Genomic DNA, 21035 nt, shown 5'->3' with positions numbered 1-21035 from the left:
GAGATACGTATGAAGCAGCTGTACATGCTCATTGTCGATCCTTGATGGGAACCTTAACTAACGAACGAACTATCAGCTAGTCTGTCTGCCTGTCAGCGGCCGGCGTCTTCTTCCTTCTTCTCTCTATCGATCCGCGCTTCACGCGTCCACACACGCGCGCAGCAGCAGCAAGACCTAAAGAGGCGCCACTCGAGCGAGGGAGCCGAGTTACTCGTCCTTGGGCTTCTGGCCAGTCTTCTTGGCCTCCGCGGCGGACGGCACGCGAGGCGGCAGCTCCTCGCCGTCCTTGTCCTCGCCCTCCTTCTTCTTCTCCGCCTCCTTCTCGTCCAGAGCCTTCTTGTACTGCGCCACGTCGTCCGCGCCGAGCCAGTAGTCCAGCATAGCAACCAAGATGGCCACGACGATGGCGATCACCAAGATGCCTGCCAGGACGGCCAGGACGGTGTGCTCCGTAGCCCACTCGATGGTGATGTCCACGATCTTGGAGAAGAAGCCCTCCTCCGGGATCGGGCCAGTCGACTCGGCCTTCTTCCAGCCGCTCTCCACGAAGTCGAGGAACCTACAAACCATCCAGCAGTCGCTCATTAGAGTCACAGCACACCGTTCACCTAGAACAAGTAGGAAACTTACGCGGGGAGCGAGCGTCCGCCCTTGTATCTGTACACCTGGCCTTCGTTGACGAAGACGAGCGTCGGGTAGCCGTTGACGCCGAAGCGCGAGCACACGCGGCGGTGCACCGTGCAGTCCACCTTGGCGACGCGCGTCTTGCTGCCGTTCTCCTTGAGCGTGCGGCTCAGCTTGTTCCAGGTAGGAGCCTGCAAGGAGGAACACCACCACGTCAACCTCCACACCTCAAACCACTTATCATCAAGATCCAACGTACCAGACGCTTGCAGTGTCCGCACCAGGGCGCGTAGAACTTGATGAGCCACGGGTCCTTGCTGTTGAGTACCTCGTCCTCGAACGAAGCGGTCGAAAGGTGCACCACGGCGCTCTTGCGCTCGTTCTCCGCCTGCTCAGCAGCCGCCGCCTTGCGCTGCTCCACTGCTTATAGCAACCACCATCAGATCCTCCTCCTTAACTGCAATACATCCATAGCAGATAACTCCGTACCGAACTCGGCGTACGACAGCACGCGCTCGCCAAAGTCCTTCTTGTAGCCCTCGGTGGAGAACGCCACCATGGCGGGCACGTCGCGGCGACCGTTGTAGTCGTACGACTTGCCGCCCGTCACCACCTTGAGCGTGGGGTACGAGCCCACGCTGAAGCGCTCGCACACGGTCCTCTCGGTGGTGCAGTCCACCTTGGCCACGTGCACGTCCTTCTCCTAAAGGTAGAACGAGCGCCACGTCAGCACTTATTAGTCCACTCTATCACTCTACCGCATCCTTCCCCCTCTGCTGTTGCTGCTACGCACCGCCAGTCCCTCGGCCTCCGACAGCTCGTCGATCGTGGGCGCCAGCTTCTTGCAGTGGCCGCACCAGGGCGCGTAGAACTTGATGAACCACACGCCGCTGCTCGTCTGGTGGTCGAACGTGGCCTCGGTGAGCGCCACGGGGGCGGCCTGCGCGCTCTGCGCCTGTGGTGGGTAGAACGAGGGAGGGCGTTAGTGCGTGGGTGGGAGGGTAGAACAGGGGAGAGCGGGGGGTCTACGCACCGCAAAGGCGACGGAGGCGAGCGCCAGCAACGCGGCTCGGAACTGCATCGGTCGGTCGCTAACGTTACGGGGGGAACTTGTCGTGTTGCGTACTGAGCGGCCGAGGCAATCCCTCTCGGATCTGATCGAGTGGTGTGACGTACACAACGGGAGGTTGAAGTGTCGGCTTGGTAGGGCTGGTGGACGATTTGCCGACCGGGTTTCGTGTGCGCTCGTGGTGCCGCACATCGCGGCTTGCGGCTCCGATAGCGGCGACACCGTTGCCTCGGCCAGCTACATGTATCGAGGTGCTCTTATCCGAAGCTCTCGGTGGCGAATCAAGCTGCTGAATCGATATCGTTGATTCTTCCGAGGCAAGTCATCACGGGTGATACAAGCAGTTGAGTTTGTATGTATTGTGCCTTGCATTTGTAGTGTCCTTCGTTTTGAATGCGAGCATCGAGACGTTGACATTGTGAGTAACTGCTTGAAGGGAAGTAATTTGGGCAATGATGGAATACAGTGTCTTCGAATTCGTAGGTGCATGTAGCATGGAGCTCCAGTGTGCTAAGGCTGCTGTTGCAATAGTACAAGCGTGTTGCAAGCAACCATACACGCGGCACGCGAGTAGGCATACCCAGGTCTATGGCTTATCGTTCCTGCGTCGTAACTTTCCCGTAATTTTTTTGGGTATTTTGGACGTAATTTATATTGTGTGTATTTTATTTCGTGATCGTCGCGCAACTAAATGACGCCGACGGCGCCGCTGCCGCCCGAGTGGCTCGTGCGCGTGTCCCGCTCCAAGGGCAAAGTCTACTACTACCACACGCTCACCAGGAAGACGCAGTGGTCTCGCCCCACGCCCGAGGAGGTCGCAGCCGCCAACGCTGCAGTCGCCGCAGAGGCACAGGAGCAGCAGGTCAATGACGACCCCTCCACCAATTCCGACACCGAAGCGCGCGACGCCAAGCGCCCGAAACTGGACAACGACCATGAAACGACAGTTGTAGAGCACAAGCAGAGCGTGCTCCACGCGCTCATCGTCGCCTCCATGCGCGTCGGGGGCAGCTCCGTGACCCGCGGGACCAAGAGGGCGGTGGTCTTCACCCCGTGGACGCACCAGTTGACGGCCGTGGAGAACGTCATCACTGCCATCCAGACGCGGACAGTGGAGGACGATGCAGCGTCCACAACGGCAGAGCGGTTCCTATTGCAGCACAGCACGGGAGCAGGCAAGACGCTGACTATCGCCGCATTATCACACCAGCTACTGTACGTCAAGGACGCGCGGTCCCTGCGGTTCCACACGGTGGTGGTCATGCTGGACCGAGTCAAGCTCAACGAGCAGGTAGGAGACGCCGTGGAGAGGTACCTGCAGCAGAACGGCGTGGACGAAGTCTTCCGCGCCGAGAGCATCGAGCACCTGGCGGGGCTGCTGGACGCGTCGGCGCAGAAGCAGCAGCAGAGTCCGCAGCGGGTGATTATCACCACGACCCACAAGATGGGGCTGCTCGTGAGAGACGATGTGCTGCTGACGAGGCTGCTGCACCGCAGCTCGAGTGCCAAGCGGGGCGCTGGTGAGGGGGCGGATGAGGAGGAGAGTGGGGACGACGCATTCCAGCGCGTTGCCATCATCACGGACGAAGCGCATCGTTCGCACACGTCGTCTACGCGCGACGCCATTGAGAAGGTCATGAAGGCAGGGGAAGGCAGCCAGGCCCAGCTTACGGTATGTTGTGCGACTGTACACTCTCTTTCGTTTACCTTCACAGCTAATGACTTGTGTGTGTGTGCAGTTCATAGGTTTTACGGCAACACCGAATACAGATGCGCTCGAGCTGTTTGGCTCCTCCACTGACGACGGGTTCCGACACCCGTTCCACTGCTACCCCATTGCGCAAGCTACAGAGGATGGTCGCATCATGAATACGCTTGATAACTACACGTGTATGAGCTGCGAGGTGGAGACGTCGGTGTTTCCGAAGCTAGTTCAGGAGTTGTTGCGGACGACTCGAGGCGTTCGGCGGCGTATTATTGACCATGCAAGTGACGACGTCGCCGTACTCAAAGCCAAAGCTTTGGTCATGATGACGGACTTTCAGGCCATGAAGCGAGACCATCCCAAGGTGAAGTGCATGATCGTGGTCCGCAGTCGCCAGGATGTCGTGCGCTACTACACGCTAATCACCACGTTCGTCAAAAAGAAGAAGCTCGGCTGGAATTGCTACGCTGCCTTCAGTGGGTCGGTGGCTTTAGACGGTGAAGACTCTAAGCCCGTAACAGAGCAGACGCTGAACGATCGGAGCGTCACGCTGGCCATCAGCGACATTGTCGTTGTCTGTGATAAGCTAGATACGGGCTACAACGAACCGCTGCTGGCGTGTATGTACGTGGACCGCTACTTACGCTCAAGTGCGCACACGGTGCAGCTTCTCAGTCGTTTGAATCGTCGCCACAAGCACAAGCCCAGCGTCCGCGTCCTCGACTTCGCCAACAACGCAGCTCAGGTACGGCGCGGTTTCGCCGATTTCTGGCAAGAAGCCAAGACGCCGGAGTCGTCTGATGTGATCGACGAAGCGGCCGAGAAGATGGATCTAGTGACGGCCATCGCTGTGCTCTGTGACCACTTCCCGGATCTTTGTACTGCCCCGATCGATATTGAGGATCCGCGGAGCTTTGTGTCGGAACGCATATTACCGTTAGAGCGCGACGCTTTCCAGCAAGTTGTGGACTCGCTTCGTGGGGCTGTAATAGCCTTCAAGAGGCTAGAGCAGGCTGGATGTGATGAATTCTTCGACTTGGTTTCTCCGTTCAGGTATGGATCTCATGGTGTACTTGTTGAAAGCGGCATGGTTGCTAATAGCGTTATTGCCCGTGTTGGTGTGTCCGTAGCTACTATTTACTCTACGAGCTCAAGAAGGAGACCGAAAGCCACCTTGTTGCGGTAGAAGCGGAGGTTGATCTGTCTCTGGATGACATCAAAGCGAAGATGTCAGCTCGAATGCGGAAGTGCCACAAGTCATATTCCGGTTCACTGTATCCCCAATCGCTCTTGGTACGTCGAGTTCTTTGCCTTGCTGTTAGTGCAGTTGGTCTTACCAATGAAAATGTGGACTTGTAGGATCGTGTACAGTTCAGTGCGAAGTTAAGCAAGCTGGTGTCGTGCTTGCTGCAGTTCGGAGAACTGGAACGGTTTGAGGCTTTGCTGATAGCTAACGCCGCTCGAAACAACAAGCAGTCTCTGGAATCCTCTGTAGCGGCGCAAGTGGCCAAGGGAGTCACCAGATCTCCAGCATCCGCTGGAAAGGCAGCAGATGAGGTGCCCCGTATCTCGACTCAAATCGACGATATGCGAGAGGAGCTCGCTGGTTTTGAGGGAGATTAAAGGGAATAACGCATTACTGGTCAGTCTAATCCGTCTCGTGTTCGTTTAATTTCCTCTAGCAGCGAAGAGAACCCGCGATAGAGCTCCTGGAATCCCTCCAGTGAATAGGCACAGATATCGAGCGTCCGCGTAGGCGTGAGGATCGACAAGCACACGCACTCGCTCGACTTGTTGGCAGCAGCTCGACGGAACACTGTCGTCTGCTTCCCCGTCACGATCGCGGTGATGCTGTCGACTGGGATGCTCTTGCTGTGATAAAATAGGCTGGAACGGTGGTGCAGCTGATCGTCAAGCTGGTCGTAATGATCGTTGGCCCCCGTTGCTGAGGGTTTTCGCCACATGATGTGCGTGCAGAGCGCATCGGTGAAAAGGACTTTCGCGTGTGGCTTCCCGAGCCGACCATGCTAGCATAGTAAAACAAACAAAAAACAAGCCAAAAAGTATTTGTAAGATATTCTGTAGTATACATTCAAGGAAAACGAGATTTCAGGAATACGAATCGTCTTACCTTCTCAACAAGGAACCCGCGCTGGAGTTTCCGTTTGAACTGGTCGACTTCGCTCTCCTGTTGAGAAGGGACGGCACGCTCCGTAGGAACTGTAGTAGTGTCCTCTTCGTGGTTACTTGATGCACTGTGTTGGTCGTCATTACGCGGAGAGGATGCATGATGGTATGGTACTGGAGTGGGTACGGGGGATGTCGATGATAAATGCCCCCTTCGTCCCTCTCCACGATCTTGAGTCGGGCGAACAAGCTGCTGCAAAGCGCTGAAGAATTCGTCGTGCTGCACAGAGTGGGAGAACTGAAAGTGGATGCTTTCGCTGCCGAAATTCAGCTGAAGACGGCGCTGTTTGATGTCACCTGGATTGTCAAGAGCGACGCTCGTAATGTCTGCGATGCTCATGTTCAGGGCTGCCAATGCTACGGTCCGTCGCTCCCAAGTGAGAGTCGACAGGTCCGTAGAAACGAACATCTTCCCTTCACACCACCCCTCCCATGCGCCTCGCTGTAGTTCATAGCTTTGGTTGGTAAAACCGACAATGGTTTTGAAAGTGGGTAAAGGTGTTGAACTTACCGAGTCGATAGAAATCCCTGCGATCAGAACTTTGGCTTGATCTGGTGTCAACATTGGGTCGTGGGATTCTTGGTACTGTCTTCTGTCTTCGTTCTGGTCGTTGATCTCCTGGGGCCATGATCCCCGAGGGTGGTTTCCGGAGGAGTTTTGATCTAGTACCTCATTTTTCACGTTTTCGTCGTTGTGGGGAGGCGTACCGCATTCCCCTGCTGAGCTGTCGCGTTTAGTTCCCCGATCGTCATCGCTGTCGGCATCGTGGTGTGAGCTCAGGATGTGATTGTCGGACGTATCAAACAACCACGCGTCGTCTACGGTGTCTGCACTCCCCAGCGCTTCACTCATCGCAGTGTCAAAGATCGAGATCGTAGTCTCCGTGTCAGCTCTTTGAGCATTCACAACACCCCCGTGCTCACTTCGACTCGCACTTTTCGGGCCGTCGATGTAGCTGCCGACGCTTTCATTGTTTGGGCTACGACGTGGGGATTCAACCACGTCACTCATCGGTGAATGCAGCGCAAATCTCGGGGCGCTTCCGGGACTGATCACAGCGGGGCTCATAGCGTTCGCTTCATCGCCAACCCAGAAAATGTCTAGCTCCGACTGACTGAGAGGCCAGACAAATGTTCGGTTGGGTCGATCTGCTTGGAGGGATTGTTCACTCGGCGTTGGGGACAGCAACTCTTGACCTCGAATTGGTGATTCCACCACCTTCTCATTTGGCGAGCTCTTCAAGCTGGAGAATATTCTAGCTAAACAACAGATCAGCATTTACAGGCAGATACGCCAGGCAATTTGTCGTGGTAAAGAAAGAAAAGAATAGTTTACCTGTAGGCGACGAAGCTGCAGACGAAAGCTTCACTGATCCAGGATCCGGTTCGTCAAAAACCGGTAACTCCAAGACTTCGGGATTTTGTGCGTCGGTCTCCGAGTCTGTAGCAGCCTTAGATGCGATACTTGTTCGTGAGCTGCTCCGCGGTAATGTGCTAACTCCGGCCAATGCGATTTGGAACAACACACTAGCTGCTGACTTTAATCCATCATGCTGGGTGTTGACCGAAGACAGGGTCATTGGCGCTTCGACTACTGCAGGCTGATCACTCAGGACTTGGTGGTTGCTTTGGTCAGTTGGGGCAGCCACAGGCTGGTCGTCCATGTACTTCTGGTACATTTGCGTCTTCATGAACACATTTACAAACCGCCTTTCATTCGCGTATAGTTCAGAGTTTCCATTCGCACATACACTAATCAAGTGTTCGATATGCCGGCGAACGCGGTGAATCACCAGGTGCGTCGATAAAGGCGTGACGTTGTCTCGGAACGAACCTGTCACGCGACCCAGCATTTCTTTGGTAAATCTCGTGAGATCACACGAGAGATTTTCGACTTCAGGCATCTGTAGTGCCTCAAATGAACGTGCATCTTCGATGTGCAGCTGCACTCGACTCTCAGTTAGATAGAGGATGCAAGTGCCTTTCGAGCACTCAAAGTCACGAGGAAGTTCGTCAACGCCGCAGATTAGGGGGACAGGGGCCTTAGAAATACACAGTCGAGGTCAGTCGAGGTTATTATAAATGAACCAAAGCTGAGGGGAAAATGTAGCAGACGCACCTCCATATACTCGTGCATTGAGGGAGGTAGCACGCTGATTAGCGGTCCGGCCCACCCGAGTGGATGCAACAGCGACGCCAACCCTAGCGTTGCAGCGGATAGCAGAGGGATTTCATCCGAGACGACGATAAACTTCATCTCGACGAGCAAGAGGCTCAAAATCTGTAGTAGGCGATCAACTGAGACCCGAGACAGCAGCGACGGCAGTGCCCACTGTAACAACAGTGCAACCTTCTCATCCGCATCATTTTCTTTGTGTGGTCGGGTCAATATCAATTCGGGACTTGGCGATGGGAACACGTTGACAGACACTGAAAGGCCTTTGTCGGGAAGAGGGATCGACTTTAGGTTTTGCAGAGTATCGTCGATGTAGCCTGCATGCTGAAAAATAATTAATACATAAATCTCAGCTTTTACGTTGCAAACGCTGAAAACCTAAAATGTTCCCACCTTATCTGTTACGATGCTGGTTAAAGACTGAGACCCGCTGCATCCATGTGCTTCGAGTTCATTCCGCAGGTTATCTGTTTTATGGCAAAAGTACATACTACATCAGATAAACAGTTTGATCAAGTTGTACCAAAAATATAGTTTACGCTTACCCAAAAGTCCCTGTAGTACAGCTCGAAAGAATGGAATGAAGGGGATTTGAGCAATCATGCAGTAACAAATCGGCAGTAGCAGAAATTTCCCATCGCCGCTACCATCTCGAACTTGCACTGTTCCCTTCATGCACATCGCATATTGAACACTCTGGCCTTGGACGCCTCCACCAGAAATCATTAACACAAAAAACTCCCCCTCTTGAGAGGATAACGAAGAGCTGGTACTATGAGCTTCGGAAAGTTTTTCCACGTTGGTACCGGCATTGGCATTGACAGCTTTGATTCCGGTGGGAAAGCAAAAGTGCTCGAGACTCTCGGCGCGGAATTGGCTCTCTGGCGGGTGGGCAAATGCGACGGTCGCCTCGAACACATTTTCACGTAGGCTCCAGAAGTTGCGGATCGTAACATCCACCATATCCGGAGCGATGACGACCAGGTAATCGAACAGGGCAGGCGATGAGAGCGACAGTGTATCGCTAGGCTTCTGCTACATTGAAGTCGAGGTTAGTTTGGTCAGTCAGTGTGGGTGTGTACGAATTCCCAACTTCATACCTCAATATTTTTTGCAGCCGCAACGTCCTCGCCCCTACTGTAGTTGAGATAGGCAAGCTCGCTCATGAGGGAGTTCTCAAGAACGTCCAGCGAGCTGTACATGTCGTCAAACAGGCCATACTCCTTCGAATTGTCGCGTTTATCGGGTGAAGTGTTGATCTGCGCAACGTTGATGCCGTTGTGTTCCAGCCACGTGTTGATTGCGAGGTATCTCTCCATGTCCACCACAGTCACTACGGGTTGCCGCCTGGGTGACCCGTTCACCGATTGCCCTCTGTGGGGAGTGCGACGCCCACTATCGCCTGCATACGGCCCCTGCGCGTACTTGTCTGGGCTGGGCCGTCGACTCCACGGAGATGAAGGCGGCGATTCGACGAACGCTCGGTCTGGTAGCGGCGACTTGGGCTTGGGGCTCCACTTCTCTCGGAGGTGGTTGATCTGCTTCACCCTGTATCAAGTCGACAACTACATAGCTCAGTCCATGGCACCCACATCAACAATCACTGCAGCTCGCGCTCACCTGCCCATGCCACTGAAGATGGACTTTTGTCTGCCGACGCTGCCCGAGTCCTCCTCACTGTCGCTCATCGTGGGTCGAATAGAAGACTGACTGGCTGTAAGAATGAGGTTTTGGCTTGGTCAACGCGCGGAGCTCGTGGGCATCTCGGACTGCAGGCACGGAATTGGAAAATCGCCGAGCAGAGGCACACGCCACCGTTCCAACGGACGGTTCCGACCCAAATTAGCTTGATGATGATGATGGAGCGTTTGAACATTTTCGTGGCGGATGGAGGACCACGACGCGGTTGATGGCGCCGGTGTCAATTGCCAAACTGGTAAAACGCACAGTGCCATCTAGAGCGTGCCTTGCCTAATTGAGTCGGGGTTGCTTCAATTGGACGTTTGTGAGCTCCCGGTGGTCGCGTAGCCAACCCCATTGACTCCGACGCTGAGCTGTAAAAGTAGCAGGACAAGGGGTCAGTCCACACAGAGCAGCGATCGCTCCGAGAGCTTAACGTTTAGACAGTACCGGATCATGAGCAGTCTTCATTCAGCAGCGTCACGTCGCCAGCATACTCAACCACTGTGCGACGGAAAATGCCACGCACAGAGCTGTTCGCTCAGCATCTCCGCGTCCCGACGTAGAGGATACGGTCGGTGTCATGCAGCAGGTCGCATCACGGCAGATCGGGGACGCCCAGTTCGTTTGTGACCGCCGGTCCTCACGTGTCAACGTTGACACGTCAGTCGCCACTTCAACTTCAGAATACCGCGGATGTCACCCGAAGGTCGCTGCAAAGTATCGTATTGTCTCAATATCTGTCATCTAGTATCCTTGATATTCCACTCGCACTTCTCCATGCATCGAATACAAATACCAAGTCAATATTTTCTTCACTCTAGAACTTTATTAAACGAACCTACTCATCGCTCACGGTACTGTGTCGACGCAGCCTTGAACAAGAACCCCGGTCAAACGGCAACAGAATGGCCAGCGCACTGAGCTCCTCGTCGGCGCCCGCCAAGCCCTGGGAGAAGCGCCAGAGCACCGCCGCCCAAGCAGGTGCGCTCTACACGTAGTACGCCCTACCTGACCATCACTCTCACGCTCTCTTATCCCCTATTATTCTGCTTCAGGCGGCGACTTGTTGGCGTCTGCTGGTGTCGCGCCGCAGTCTTCGGGAGCTGCGACGGCCTCCCGCGTGGCCGCAGGCGCCACCGCCGCGTCTTCGTCTCTTGCAGCGGGAATCTCTTCGCTCTCCAGCGCCTCCACAGCCATGAACGCGGCGTCCACCACCTCTCAATACGGAACAGGTGCTGCTGCTGCTGCTGCTACGGGCTATGGGGCCACGGGGTACGGCGCTGCTGGAGGTTACGGCACTACTGGCTACGGCACGGGGCTGGGCTCGACGTACGGGTCGGGGTACGGCGGCATTGGAGGGTACGGAGGAGGCTACGGGGGCATCGGCTCGTACGGCGGCATGGGCGGCTATGGAGGCGGCTATGGCAGCTACGGGGGCATGTCGAGAATGGGCTACGGGGGCATGATGGGCGGCGCCATGGGCGGCATGATGGACCCGAACGGCGGCGGCCTGGGCTGGCTCGCGAGCTTCAACCAGATCGTGAGCTCCATCGGGCAGATCACGGAGCTGCTCGGCATGAACGCGGAGGCGCTCAACTTCTGCATCGGTACGGTACTTTGCGGCAACTTCCAGTATGAGTTGCAGAGCGTGCTTGTTGCTAACTCGTTGATGTTTGTGATGTTTAGGGAGCTTCGTGCACTTCTTGGAGAGGATAGGGGCCATGTGCGCCGGCATCGCGGCCATGCTGGCGCCTCGGCCCGTGTTCCCGCCCGGCCACCCGCGGCACGGCGAGCCGCCTGTGACCGAGGAGGAGGAGAAGAGCCGGTTGCGCCGCGTGCGCATCTTCCAGTTCATGGTGAGCATGGCGGCGCTCGGGTGCGTGTACAAGGGGCTGCGGTGGCTCGCGCGGCTGCGCTCCCCCAAGGCGCCGGCCAAGCTGCTGGTGGCACCGCCCAGCGTCGGCATGGGGCGGGACCTGGAGAACATTTTCCAGCGCACAGTGGGCGTCAACCGCTTCTGAGTCGGTCGCGTGTAAAGAAGACAGAGAGAAGCGTTAGTGCTGTCTGTAGTTGTAGAGCAGGAGCTGTATCAAGCAAGGCTCAAGTCGCTGGCTCAAGTTTATATATTCTCACTTCAAGGGCCGCCTGCCTGTATTGCTTCGTCCTCCTCATCCTCCGCTGATGGGCGGGATCAGCGCCACTTCGTCTCCGTCGTCGAGGGGCGAGTCGTCCTCCGAGTACTCGAGGTTGCGCGCCAGCGTGATGCTCTCGATGGTGGCCGCCGCATGCGGGTACTTGTCCACCAGAACGCGGCGCAGCGAGGCCAGCGTGGCCGAGTTCTTGTCGCCGTCCACGGGGAGCTGCAGCTTCTCCTCGCGCAGGCCGATCTCCTCTCGCGCCGACGCGAAGTACAACACCTTGACCTCCAGCATCGTCGTCATGCTTGGAAATCGTGTACCCATCTCTGTACTGCTTTAAGTGGTGTAGCTCTACATCACGACATGGATCCCGCGGATCCTGAAGGGCTGCGGCGGTCGGATCGAGCGGCTGGCAGTGAGTGAGCGAGTGGGTGAGTGAGATGGCGACCAAGGACAAGGACAAGGATGGAGCCTCGGCCGGGCGGAAGCCGTGGCGCTACTACTACGTGATGGCGCTCCCGCTCGGCGGCAGCAGCGGCGTCACGCAGGACAAGGTCGGTGGATGGCTACATTTGTATCTGCGACGTGTGCCAAAAGCTTACTAATGACTGTGTTGTGCTTCTAGCTCCAAGAGATCACGGAGATGACGGCGGCCATCGAGCAGCGCGAGGAAGAGTACCTGCACAAGGTGGCGGCCAGGAACGCGGCGCAGGCAGCAGCAGTGGAGGCGGAGCGGGAGGCTGCGGAGGGCAAGCAGAAGGCGCCCATGGCGTCGCATGTGGCGCGGGCTCTACGTCGGCTTCATGTGGTGTCAGCAGTATTGCTGCTAGTGGCGGTGGTGGTGCTCTACGCGTGGTACATGCACGACGACGGGCGTGATCACGTTCCCCCGTCACTCGTGAGAGCAGCCGTGACAGGCGTGGGGGTTCTACTGGCGGTGAATGTCGCTGGATGGATGGCGGCCTGGAAATGCAGCGTCAACGGCGCTCGGCTGCTGCTGTTGGTTAGTCTTGCTATGATCATTGGCTTGGTGTTGGGATTGGATGAGCTGACCATCATCCGAAGGAGTCAGAGCAAGTTGAACGAAGCTCTTGCAAGCAGAGAGGATGCGCTCACGCCGAACACGATCGCCTTGATCCTCAACGGAGGCACCACGCCCTCCCTCGTGCAAAGGTTCGTGTTTGATGCGCCTGCTGTCTTCATCTGGTGGTTGAGAGAGCACTGCATCGATTCGGCAGGGACGAAGCTCAGCTACGAGTCGGTGGTCATTGATCGGCGTGAGTTCTTCTCCCCGTTGTGGAATGATAATGCCAAGTCTTGTGCCGCTGCTGCGCTGGGGACGTGCATCCGAGTCAACGAGATTGCTGAGCCCATTATCATCGGTGAAATTGTGCTGCTAGTGCTTCAAGTACTCTTCACGGGATTGTTTCTGGCTGTGAGTGGGCCATCCACCACTAGGAGGACAACAAAACAGCGGAGACAGCCTTCTCTTATGAAGCCTTCTTCAAGTTACTCGCAAGCTTCTTCATCAACAACGCTATCGACAGCGTTGTTCACTCGTCTACTGGTGTTGGCCACTGCAGTGTTCGGCTATTCGAATGCAATCGCGAGCTCGAATCTGCTGAGCTTCTGCTCGATTGTCGATTTTCACGCAATTTTCACGTGGATTGTGATCGTGGGTCTCCTGTCTGGATTATCTGCAAATATCGCAGCTCTCTTTGTTGGTTGTGGGTGGAAGAAGCAGCTAGCAGGTGTGCTGTTAGTGCTGGCCGTCGCGTCTGAAGTGTTCATGCTGGCAGAGTTCATCAACATTGCTGCCAGGCTCATCGGGCCTGATGTCGCCGCTGAGATTGACCAGACACGGGTACAAGAACTTCGAGACGTGTACGTGAAGATGTCGGGTCAAACCTGCTCGTCTATCAAGCGGTGGATCTCCCATGTGTGCGTGGGAATATCCTCCAGCAACAGTCCGGCAGAGTTTGATTCATCCTGCCAACATGAATTTGTGGCTCTCTTGGCGGCGTCTTTCAACTTTACCGATAGGTACCTGGCATGGTCGATAGGAATCAAGCTGGTTCTGCTGGTGCAGCTTATTCTACCAGCACTTCGCCAAGCTGTGACGAATGCGTTGAATTATCTGTGCTGCATTTCGTCATCACGGGACGAGATATCTACTGGAGCTATAGAGCTCAGCCTGCAGCAATCGTTGCCTCCAGTTGACTACGATAAAGCGCTGAGCATGTACCTGTCCTCGGTTCGAGTGAGGGACCCAGATCGTTTGGCAGCTGAACGCGAGGCTTTTGAGAGGGAATGGGCTATTCGGACAGGTCGAACGCTGGCAGATATACGCACCCCGCGCGTGTTAGTTGCTGCCAGTGACTTCGGCGCGATTGTGCGCACCCTGATGCTGCGCCGGCTAACAGCGATCTGCAAGTTCGACTTGAGCATGAGCATGTCGAGCGACGGGAAAATGGTGCTCGTTCACATTTTCGCTTCTGACAATCTTCTGCTGGCAACACTGTGTGATATGGAGACGTACCGCCTGCAATTCGCAGACGCCATTGACCCAGGAAGGAGCTTCTGGCGCGACAAGAAGGAAGTGAACGCGGACCAGAAGGTGCTCGACGCGAATACGGTGAAGCACAAGTTGAAGCTGCTGTTAGCTGACAACGCCATGCATCCGAAAGAAGCTGTTTGGTTTTCTGGTGAGTCTTTGGCGCGCGTTTCCGCTCGTATCCAGGCACTTTCACGACTATCGCGCGTCTCTAAAGGGACAATTCGTTGTTGCAATCCCGCTCCAGCGTTCGCCAGCTACTCGCCGAGCATCCAGCGTCAGTTTATCTACAAGAAGTACCCGAATCGACTCGAGATACCAGACACGTACCGACGCTCGGTCGTGCTGCGGACAGTCGACTGCATCCGTATCACGCGATATGTTATCGAGGCTGAATTCAACACGAACGCCGCGATTTCCAGTGGCCTAGTGTCGTCGTTGCATTGTCTTCACAGCTCCAGTCGGTTTGATTTCAACTCTCGTGGGGCGCTCGCTTCGGCGTGGGTAACATTCTGGCGGCCGGTTCACCTCCCAGGGGAGTTTTGGCCGGACGAGCGTCCTATACTGAACTTGTTGGGTCGTGCTGCTCCATTCCGCCAGCCGCTGCATGCTGTACGGGATTATTTCGGAGAGAAGATCGGCTTCTACTTCGCGTGGATTGCGTTCTACGGGAAAATAATTGTTATTCCTGCGTTTGCTGCTGTCATTGTGATAGTGTTTCCAGCAGGACACTCGTCGGTCTCCGCGTTGTGGATATTTTTCACGTCTCCGCACCAAAGTCACACTGACAATGCGATGGTATCTGAAGGAGTCGACAAGATTGGAGCAACACTTTCGTTGTCAGAGCTGGTGTTGGGAGCATTGGTGATTGCTTGGAGCTTTGGATTCGCCAAGCTGTGGGAGCGTAGGAGTGTGTGGTATCAGCTTCAGTGGGGGGTTGCTACGAGCGATACTGTCCGCAATGCGGACAATTTCCGTTTCGACGCCGACCATACCGTCGTGCAGAAGCCATCGCTATGCTCTGAGATTGCTTCTCTTCAGCGACAACTAGAGTCATGGATATGCGTCCTGGTACTGGGAATTGCCAATCTATTGATCGTACTCTCGATGCTGCTCAGTCAAGGGGTGCTCGTTGATGTTTACGGAGAGAAACTGGCAATCCTTGCTAGCTGTGTATGCCAAGCGTTCCTGGTTCAGTGGAATAGTGCCTGCATCCCTAGCGTGGCGCATGCCTTAACTAGGTGGGAGTACCCTCGCTATTCTAGCGACCATCCCGCGTACCGAAGTTGTGTTGTCGCCAAGCTGTTCATGTTGCAGCTCTTCAACACTTTTACTGGATTAACGCTCTTGCTGCTGAGTAGCGTTGGTGGATTGGAAATTCTGGCGCAGTTTGTAGTCCCGCTCCGTCCTCTGTATGTGTCGTACAACGCCCAAATTGAAGGGCACGTTGGTATCTTTATCCAGATGGAGACACTCATACTCGCGCTGTTTGCAGCACAACTGTGCACACGCATCGTCTTGATTCTGTCTGCCGCCAAGCGTTTCAATGAGATTCAGCGCGGTGAGCAGAGCTACGGCAGAACGAATCGCGAAGAGGAAACGACGCTGTCGACATACCCGGGACCTGACAAGGACTACGCGCAGATTGTGATGCAACTTGGGCTGGTTGTCATGTTTTCCAGTGCGTGCCCGTTGCTGCCGTTGCTCGCGTTGGCCGATTGTGGTGTGAAACTCCGGCAAAACGCCCTGGAACTGTGTTGCATTCGACAGCGACCGGAGCCTGAAGGAGTTCAATCTGATCAAGACAATGACGATGACATCGGCCTTGGCTTATGGGCCCCCTATGTGCTGCTCATGCTCAAAGTCTCAGTACCCATAGCGCTTGCGATTGTTGCGTTCACAGCGGACAACTTTGACGACGTCTCCATCGAGCGCCGAGTGGGTTGGTGGCTGGTTGGAGTGCTGGGTATTTGGCTGGTGGCCCAGCTTCTGTGGTTTTTGATCCCACGCGAAAGTCGCCAGGCGGAGGAAGCTCGTGCGCGCAACACGTTCCTCGTTGAGCGGTACTTTGGCCACGCCGAAGTGAACGAGCAGAAGGCGTCAGCGAAAGAAGAGCCCCACATTAAGAAAGAAGCTGCCAGTCTGCAGGAACCCCCTCCTTCTGCTCTGCAGTCACTGCATCACTACGAGGAGCGTTTGGAGTTGCTGCATCGGTTGAACGTGGCTCTGCGCAAAAGAGAAAAAATTCGCGTTCCTTTCGTTGCCACTGAAGAAGTGGTGATGTCTGCCGCCTCTGGTGAGAACCTTGAGCAAATGGCTCAAGAGGAAGCTACAAAGGAGCTGTTCCCGACCGAAGTGCAAGACGCTGAAGTGGACATGGGTCCTACACGCGATGGCGACGCGATGCAACGAGTGAGTGAAAGCAGTGATGAGATGATCGTTGGCTACTTCCGGCCGGTTCGGGGTGCGTGGCCTCCTCCACCAGAGCAACCAGCGGAGGAGGTTGAGGAAGTAAAGGAAGAAATACCGGTTGACATCGTCGAGTCTGTCGATATTGAAGCCCCAACGCTCCAGCCACCACGACGGGGGAGCGTGTTTCCGGGGCCACTCCCGCTTTCAGAACTGAAGCTCAGCGACAGTGGCGGTGAAGAAGTGAATGTCACTGGAAGCCAAGTCGCAAGAGGGGGGGACTCTGTCCGCCCCGCCCCGCTACGATTATCAAAGTTGTTCAAGCGAGTACCGGCATCAGCGCCTACTGTAGAGCCTTCGTCAGCATTCGACGACGAAGAAATGCCGGCGGCGGCGCTAACGTCCCCATTTGTACCAGCTGAGTCCTCCTATCCGCCGCCGGACCTTGATCCAGGCATGCTTGCACCAACGCAGCTATCGGCGGAGGGAGAAGTGCCAAGTCCCGAAGGATCACGCGGTGAGGAACTCCTTGAAGAGAAGCTGGAGCCGCCAGTACCGGCTGCTGAGGAGCCCAAGATTTCTATCGTTCCACCCGCACTCGAGGTAGATGCGCCGGCGCGTCCGTTCTCACCTCGACTGAGCTTCTTGCGACGAAAATCCAAGCCTCCACCATCTACACACGGCGACAACGATAGCGACAAAGGCAGTGAGGCTGAGGCTGAGGCTGAGGCTGGAGCTAGAGCTAGCGAGCAAACACTGCTCCGCCAGCTTTCGCCGCGGTTGAGTTTTCTAAGACGGAAGTCCAAGCGCTCGAGTTCGAAGGTCAATGAAGGCGAAGAGAGCAAGAGCAGTGTTGGTGAGGAGGTACCAGAACCAGGACCACCGGCGCCAAGGAAGTTGTCCAAGAGCTCCAGCTCCAAAGCAAGTGACAACGAAGAGCGCAAGAGCAGCGTTGTTGGAGCTAGCGTTAGTGTGCCGGAGCCTCCACCATCAAGGAAACTGTCCAAGCTGTTCAAGCGCGTTCAGCCTCCACCTACGGCTACCCCTCCGGCGGTAACTGAGACTCCACCACCCCCAAATCCACAACCCCCGCCGGTTGACACTGCCGCCTCTGCGTTTGAACGGACGGAGGTCGCAGACAGACCAGTACTGAATCGAAAGCCTTCGATTCGCGATCAGTTCGACTTTCTCTCCGACGCCCGTGCGTATTCAGCGACCCATTTGCTCTCAAATGGGGGGCATGTGTCATGACTGACTTGTGTGTTTCCTCTGTGGTGTAGATTCCGAAAGCACTTCAACGCAGAGATCCTCAATTCAAAGAAGAAGGTCAAGTGGAAGCTCTGAGCGGCCGCCATCACCGCCACCCGTGTACACAAAGGTCGATCTGTCAGGGCTTGAAGCCGTTCGCGAGGCTGCAAGCCGCCGCCAATTCGACTTCTCCGCTGACGACTAAGGTAAGCATACGACTGGACATGCGAATTGAAGCTTTCATCGATGATCAAAACCTGATTGAGTGTTCGTGTATTGGTGATGTGAATATGTCTCTTATCGACCCAGGTTGGGACGACTGAGCAGCTAGCGACAAAATGGCAGGGACAACCCCCCTTCAGCTCGGGGACATCGGCTGCAGCGGTGATGCCGGACGAAAGCTTGCAAGGAATGGAGCGGCGGTTGTAGCCTAAATGGTGACAAACGTTCAATAGGAGAGCGTCAGAAACTGTACGAGCTGATGATGCCTCGCAGTGGGTCTTACCTCGTCGCGATACCTGTGCTGCCGGATCTCCTGAAGCTGAGGCAGAAGCCCTTCCTGGTCTAGGATGATCTCCAGGCGCAGCGCCTTGTTGGCGCTCTTGCGGGATGTGTGCGTGACCCGCGAGGTGAATTCTGGCTTCGACGGAGACGATTTTGGCGGCGAGCGAGAGGTTTGCGCCTTGATCGCCAGTTGAAGCTGCTCCTGCTGCAGCAACTGCTGTCGGAATGGAGGTGAGAGCGGCAGGGACAGAACGTCTTCTCCTGGAGCAGCGCCGAAGAATCCGTCTTGGTCTCGAGCAGTGCGTCGTCGGATGTCCTGGTTACTGGGCAGCACAAACTTGGCCTGGAAATCTCGGCCTTTCGCCTGCGGAACCCATTTGATCGGCGACGTAGGCTCTCGGAAGTCGTGGTCGCTCGGAGCTCGGTACGGTGTGCGAGTGGCGGACGAGTTCAGCTGTGCGGCTTGAGTCGCCAACGCGAGTCTGGCAGCCACGGCTCCTTTTGCTGCCGCGATCGCAAACGGAGGGTAGCGGTCGGAGTCTCTGGGTGATCGATAGGATGGCTTCACGCGCCGAATATCGCGCTCGCGAGGTGAAGCCGATTGCTTCGCCTCGCCTGCCAACGCCTGCTCGAAGGTGGCAAACCGGCCTTGCGCGTCGAAAGAGCATCGCCCTTTGCTCTGCATTTCGTGAGCGAGTGCTACAGGCAGCTCCAACTGCAGCTTCACCACGGGAGTGCAGGCTTCCTGCTTGAACACACTCATGTTGACTGGGGACGAATGAATCGGAGCACACAGCAGGACACTTCACAACACCCAGTTAGCTGGCCATTAATAGACACCGGACCTCACCACGAATACGGCACAAGCTTTCTCGTTAAAAATAATGGGACGCACTCCCTATTTAGCCGCCGCTGCTCACTTTCAAACGCCTCCTCTAACAGCGGGGTCAATGAAGACAACGCGACCAATAGATCTCGGGGGTTCACTGCAATGCAGCTCTTGTGTCCTTGCTCCTAGCTATGCTTCGCACTGCGTGTTCCAGCGCCACTCGTACTGCTGCAGCGCGTTGGCGAAGTGCACGAGCGCGGCGGCCACGACGCAAATGTGCCAGAGCTGGTGGCTCGAGAACCACAGGTCGAAGCGCCCGGGGTAGAAGCGCTCCGGGAACTTGGTGGCGTAGATGATGGCGCCGCTCGTGTAGAGCAGCCCCATGAGCAGCAGCGGCCCGATCATGACTGTCACGTGCGGGTCGAAGAGCCCGAAGTGCCACACCAGGTGCGTGACCGGGACCACGCCGAAGAAGCCCAGCGCCAGGAAGATGCACGTGCGCGCCACGAGGAACTTGGGCGTGCTGAACACCGGCATGAGCGCCACAGTGAAGGTGAGCGCGGCCATGGTCGAGATGGACGCCAGGTAGGCGGTGCGCAGCCACGGGTGGCAGTAGAACGAGTAGTAGATCATGGGGTAGAAGGACCCGGCGATCAGGATCGTGATGCCGGCGTAGTCCAGCCGCGACAGGAACATGTAGGCCGGTCGGCTGATCACGAACATGAGGTGGAACGTGGCGCTGCACGTGAGGCAGACGACGGCGCTGGCCATGAACGCGAAGATCGGCCAGTGGGGAACGTCGTGCGGGCCCTCCGCGCTCGCCAGGATGTGCAGTCCGTTGCGAACGCTGTCCGCCACGCCGTTCAGCTCCTCCAGCGCGTACTTCATGGGCAGGTCGGCGCCCACCTGGCTGGCCACGTCCTGCAGGAACATCGACAGAGACTCGACGCGCTGGTCCAGCTGCATCTTGAGCGAGCGCACCTGCTCCGAGTGGGCGTCGCGCACGTGTCCTCCGAGCCGCGCCGACAGCGCGCCCAGCTCACTGCGCAGCAGCTCCATCTGGGCGCCCACCGAGTCCGAGAAGCCGCCCACGTTCTGCTCCACGAGCGCGTGGAAGCGCTCGAGACTGGGCAGGCGGTGCAGACTGTGGTCGAAGATGACGCTGGCCACCTCGTAGTACTTGGCGGGGGCCACGCGGCCCGTGGGCGGCGGGCAGAGCTCGGTCACGCCTGTGGCCAGCAGCATCCTGGGCGTGTGGTGGCCGGCCTCCATCCAGGGCTGGCCGTTGGCGCACCAGGCCTGCGGGGTAGTGAGGCCCGCGAGCGCGGCCGTGTCGGCGGCGGGCGCCAGCGCGTGGCCCGAGAGCGCCAGGTAGAGCATGAGCATGAGGAAGATGAAGGAGCCGACCATATGCGTCCAGACGTTGAGCGTCTCGTTGTGCAGCTCGAAGAGCGAGAGGAAGCACTCCTTGGCCGAGTAGTGCAGCCGGTAGCCCGAGCGGATGTACGAGTTGTCCGCCAGGTAGGCGAAGCCCTCGGCGTGCAGGCGCTCGAACGTGTGCAGCTTGTCGCTGGACGAGGAGGAGGAGGAGGAGGCCATGGCGTCGTCGTCCAGCGTCTGGCTCAGCTTGGGCTGCGTCTGCGACTTGAGCGACTTGGGCTCCGCCAGCAGCTTCTTGGAGTGGCTGCGCAGCAGCATGTGGTGGCCCGTTTCCATGTTGGCAGGGACCGTTGGCGCCCAGGCGTTGGACGTTACGCGCGCGCTGCTAAGTCCGGGAGCGAGTCACGCCACAGTCAGCGGCGCACTGCGGACTTCCTCGCTTGCTTGACGTGGGGACGAGGCGGAAGCTGGAATGACTGCGGGGTTCTGGCGACAAGCGGCCCTGACCCTGCGCCGTGTCGGCTCGATT

The 21035-nt window shown here is 56.7% G+C and overlaps 9 protein-coding genes across 9 annotated transcripts; 3 read left to right on the top strand and 6 right to left on the bottom strand.

Annotated features, from left to right (window-relative positions):
- Positions 1-5: 5 nt before the first annotated feature.
- On the bottom strand, positions 6-1738 carry PHYSODRAFT_352636 (hypothetical protein). The gene is made up of 6 exons (XM_009536806.1): positions 1658-1738; positions 1418-1579; positions 1114-1327; positions 884-1044; positions 631-815; positions 6-559 (listed from the first exon to the last, which is right to left on the bottom strand). Exons 1-6 carry the CDS (start codon positions 1703-1705, stop codon positions 208-210), a joined length of 1122 nt encoding a protein of 373 aa, XP_009535101.1. The 5' UTR covers positions 1706-1738; the 3' UTR covers positions 6-207.
- Positions 1739-2384: 646 nt separating this feature from the next.
- Positions 2385-4757, top strand: PHYSODRAFT_522445 (hypothetical protein; the record flags this gene model as incomplete). Its single annotated transcript, XM_009536805.1, has 5 exons — positions 2385-2507; positions 2607-3365; positions 3433-3874; positions 3920-4451; positions 4529-4757. The coding sequence occupies 5 exons, from the start codon at positions 2385-2387 to the stop codon at positions 4755-4757; spliced, it is 2085 nt and encodes a 694-aa protein (XP_009535100.1).
- Positions 4758-5041: 284 nt separating this feature from the next.
- PHYSODRAFT_521695 (hypothetical protein) lies at positions 5042-5362 on the bottom strand (the record flags this gene model as incomplete). The annotated part of the gene is made up of 1 exon (XM_009536804.1): positions 5042-5362. One exon carries the CDS (start codon positions 5360-5362, stop codon positions 5042-5044), a length of 321 nt encoding a protein of 106 aa, XP_009535099.1.
- Positions 5363-6841: 1479 nt separating this feature from the next.
- On the bottom strand, positions 6842-9449 carry PHYSODRAFT_522027 (hypothetical protein; the record flags this gene model as incomplete). Its single annotated transcript, XM_009536803.1, has 6 exons — positions 6842-7627; positions 7705-8085; positions 8155-8228; positions 8307-8796; positions 8886-9309; positions 9382-9449. The coding sequence occupies 6 exons, from the start codon at positions 9447-9449 to the stop codon at positions 6842-6844; spliced, it is 2223 nt and encodes a 740-aa protein (XP_009535098.1).
- A 900-nt stretch (positions 9450-10349) lies between these two features.
- PHYSODRAFT_318546 (hypothetical protein) lies at positions 10350-11465 on the top strand (the record flags this gene model as incomplete). Its single annotated transcript, XM_009536802.1, has 3 exons — positions 10350-10425; positions 10500-11051; positions 11131-11465. The coding sequence occupies 3 exons, from the start codon at positions 10350-10352 to the stop codon at positions 11463-11465; spliced, it is 963 nt and encodes a 320-aa protein (XP_009535097.1).
- Positions 11466-11612: 147 nt separating this feature from the next.
- PHYSODRAFT_523017 (hypothetical protein) lies at positions 11613-11876 on the bottom strand (the record flags this gene model as incomplete). The annotated part of the gene is made up of 1 exon (XM_009536801.1): positions 11613-11876. One exon carries the CDS (start codon positions 11874-11876, stop codon positions 11613-11615), a length of 264 nt encoding a protein of 87 aa, XP_009535096.1.
- A 1495-nt stretch (positions 11877-13371) lies between these two features.
- Positions 13372-16356, top strand: PHYSODRAFT_449998 (hypothetical protein; the record flags this gene model as incomplete). The annotated part of the gene is made up of 5 exons (XM_009536800.1): positions 13372-14850; positions 14956-15072; positions 15145-15676; positions 15731-16218; positions 16285-16356. Coding segments are annotated over 5 exons (2688 nt in total), but the record flags the coding sequence as incomplete, so codon positions are not given.
- A 1795-nt stretch (positions 16357-18151) lies between these two features.
- On the bottom strand, positions 18152-19060 carry PHYSODRAFT_564488 (hypothetical protein; the record flags this gene model as incomplete). The annotated part of the gene is made up of 2 exons (XM_009536799.1): positions 18152-18223; positions 18299-19060. The coding sequence occupies 2 exons, from the start codon at positions 19058-19060 to the stop codon at positions 18152-18154; spliced, it is 834 nt and encodes a 277-aa protein (XP_009535094.1).
- Positions 19061-19315: 255 nt separating this feature from the next.
- PHYSODRAFT_347864 (hypothetical protein) lies at positions 19316-20944 on the bottom strand (the record flags this gene model as incomplete). The annotated part of the gene is made up of 1 exon (XM_009536798.1): positions 19316-20944. The coding sequence occupies exon 1, from the start codon at positions 20840-20842 to the stop codon at positions 19316-19318; it is 1527 nt and encodes a 508-aa protein (XP_009535093.1). The 5' UTR covers positions 20843-20944.
- Positions 20945-21035: the final 91 nt, after the last annotated feature.

This window comes from Phytophthora sojae (assembly GCF_000149755.1).
Source record: "Phytophthora sojae unplaced genomic scaffold PHYSOscaffold_9, whole genome shotgun sequence".
Lineage (NCBI taxonomy): Eukaryota > Oomycota > Peronosporomycetes > Peronosporales > Peronosporaceae > Phytophthora > Phytophthora sojae.
This window is presented reverse-complemented; position numbering and strand designations above follow the sequence as displayed.

Coding starts and splice junctions, on each gene's coding strand:
- PHYSODRAFT_352636 (XM_009536806.1), bottom strand. CDS start 1,705: ATGCAGTTCCGAGCCGCGTTGCTGGCGCTCGCCTCCGTCGCCTTTGCG. Junction 816..883: donor GCGGACACTGCAAGCGTCTG/GTACGTTGGATC, acceptor TCCTCCTTGCAG/GCTCCTACCTGGAACAAGCT. Junction 560..630: donor GGCGGACGCTCGCTCCCCGC/GTAAGTTTCCTA, acceptor GATGGTTTGTAG/GTTCCTCGACTTCGTGGAGA.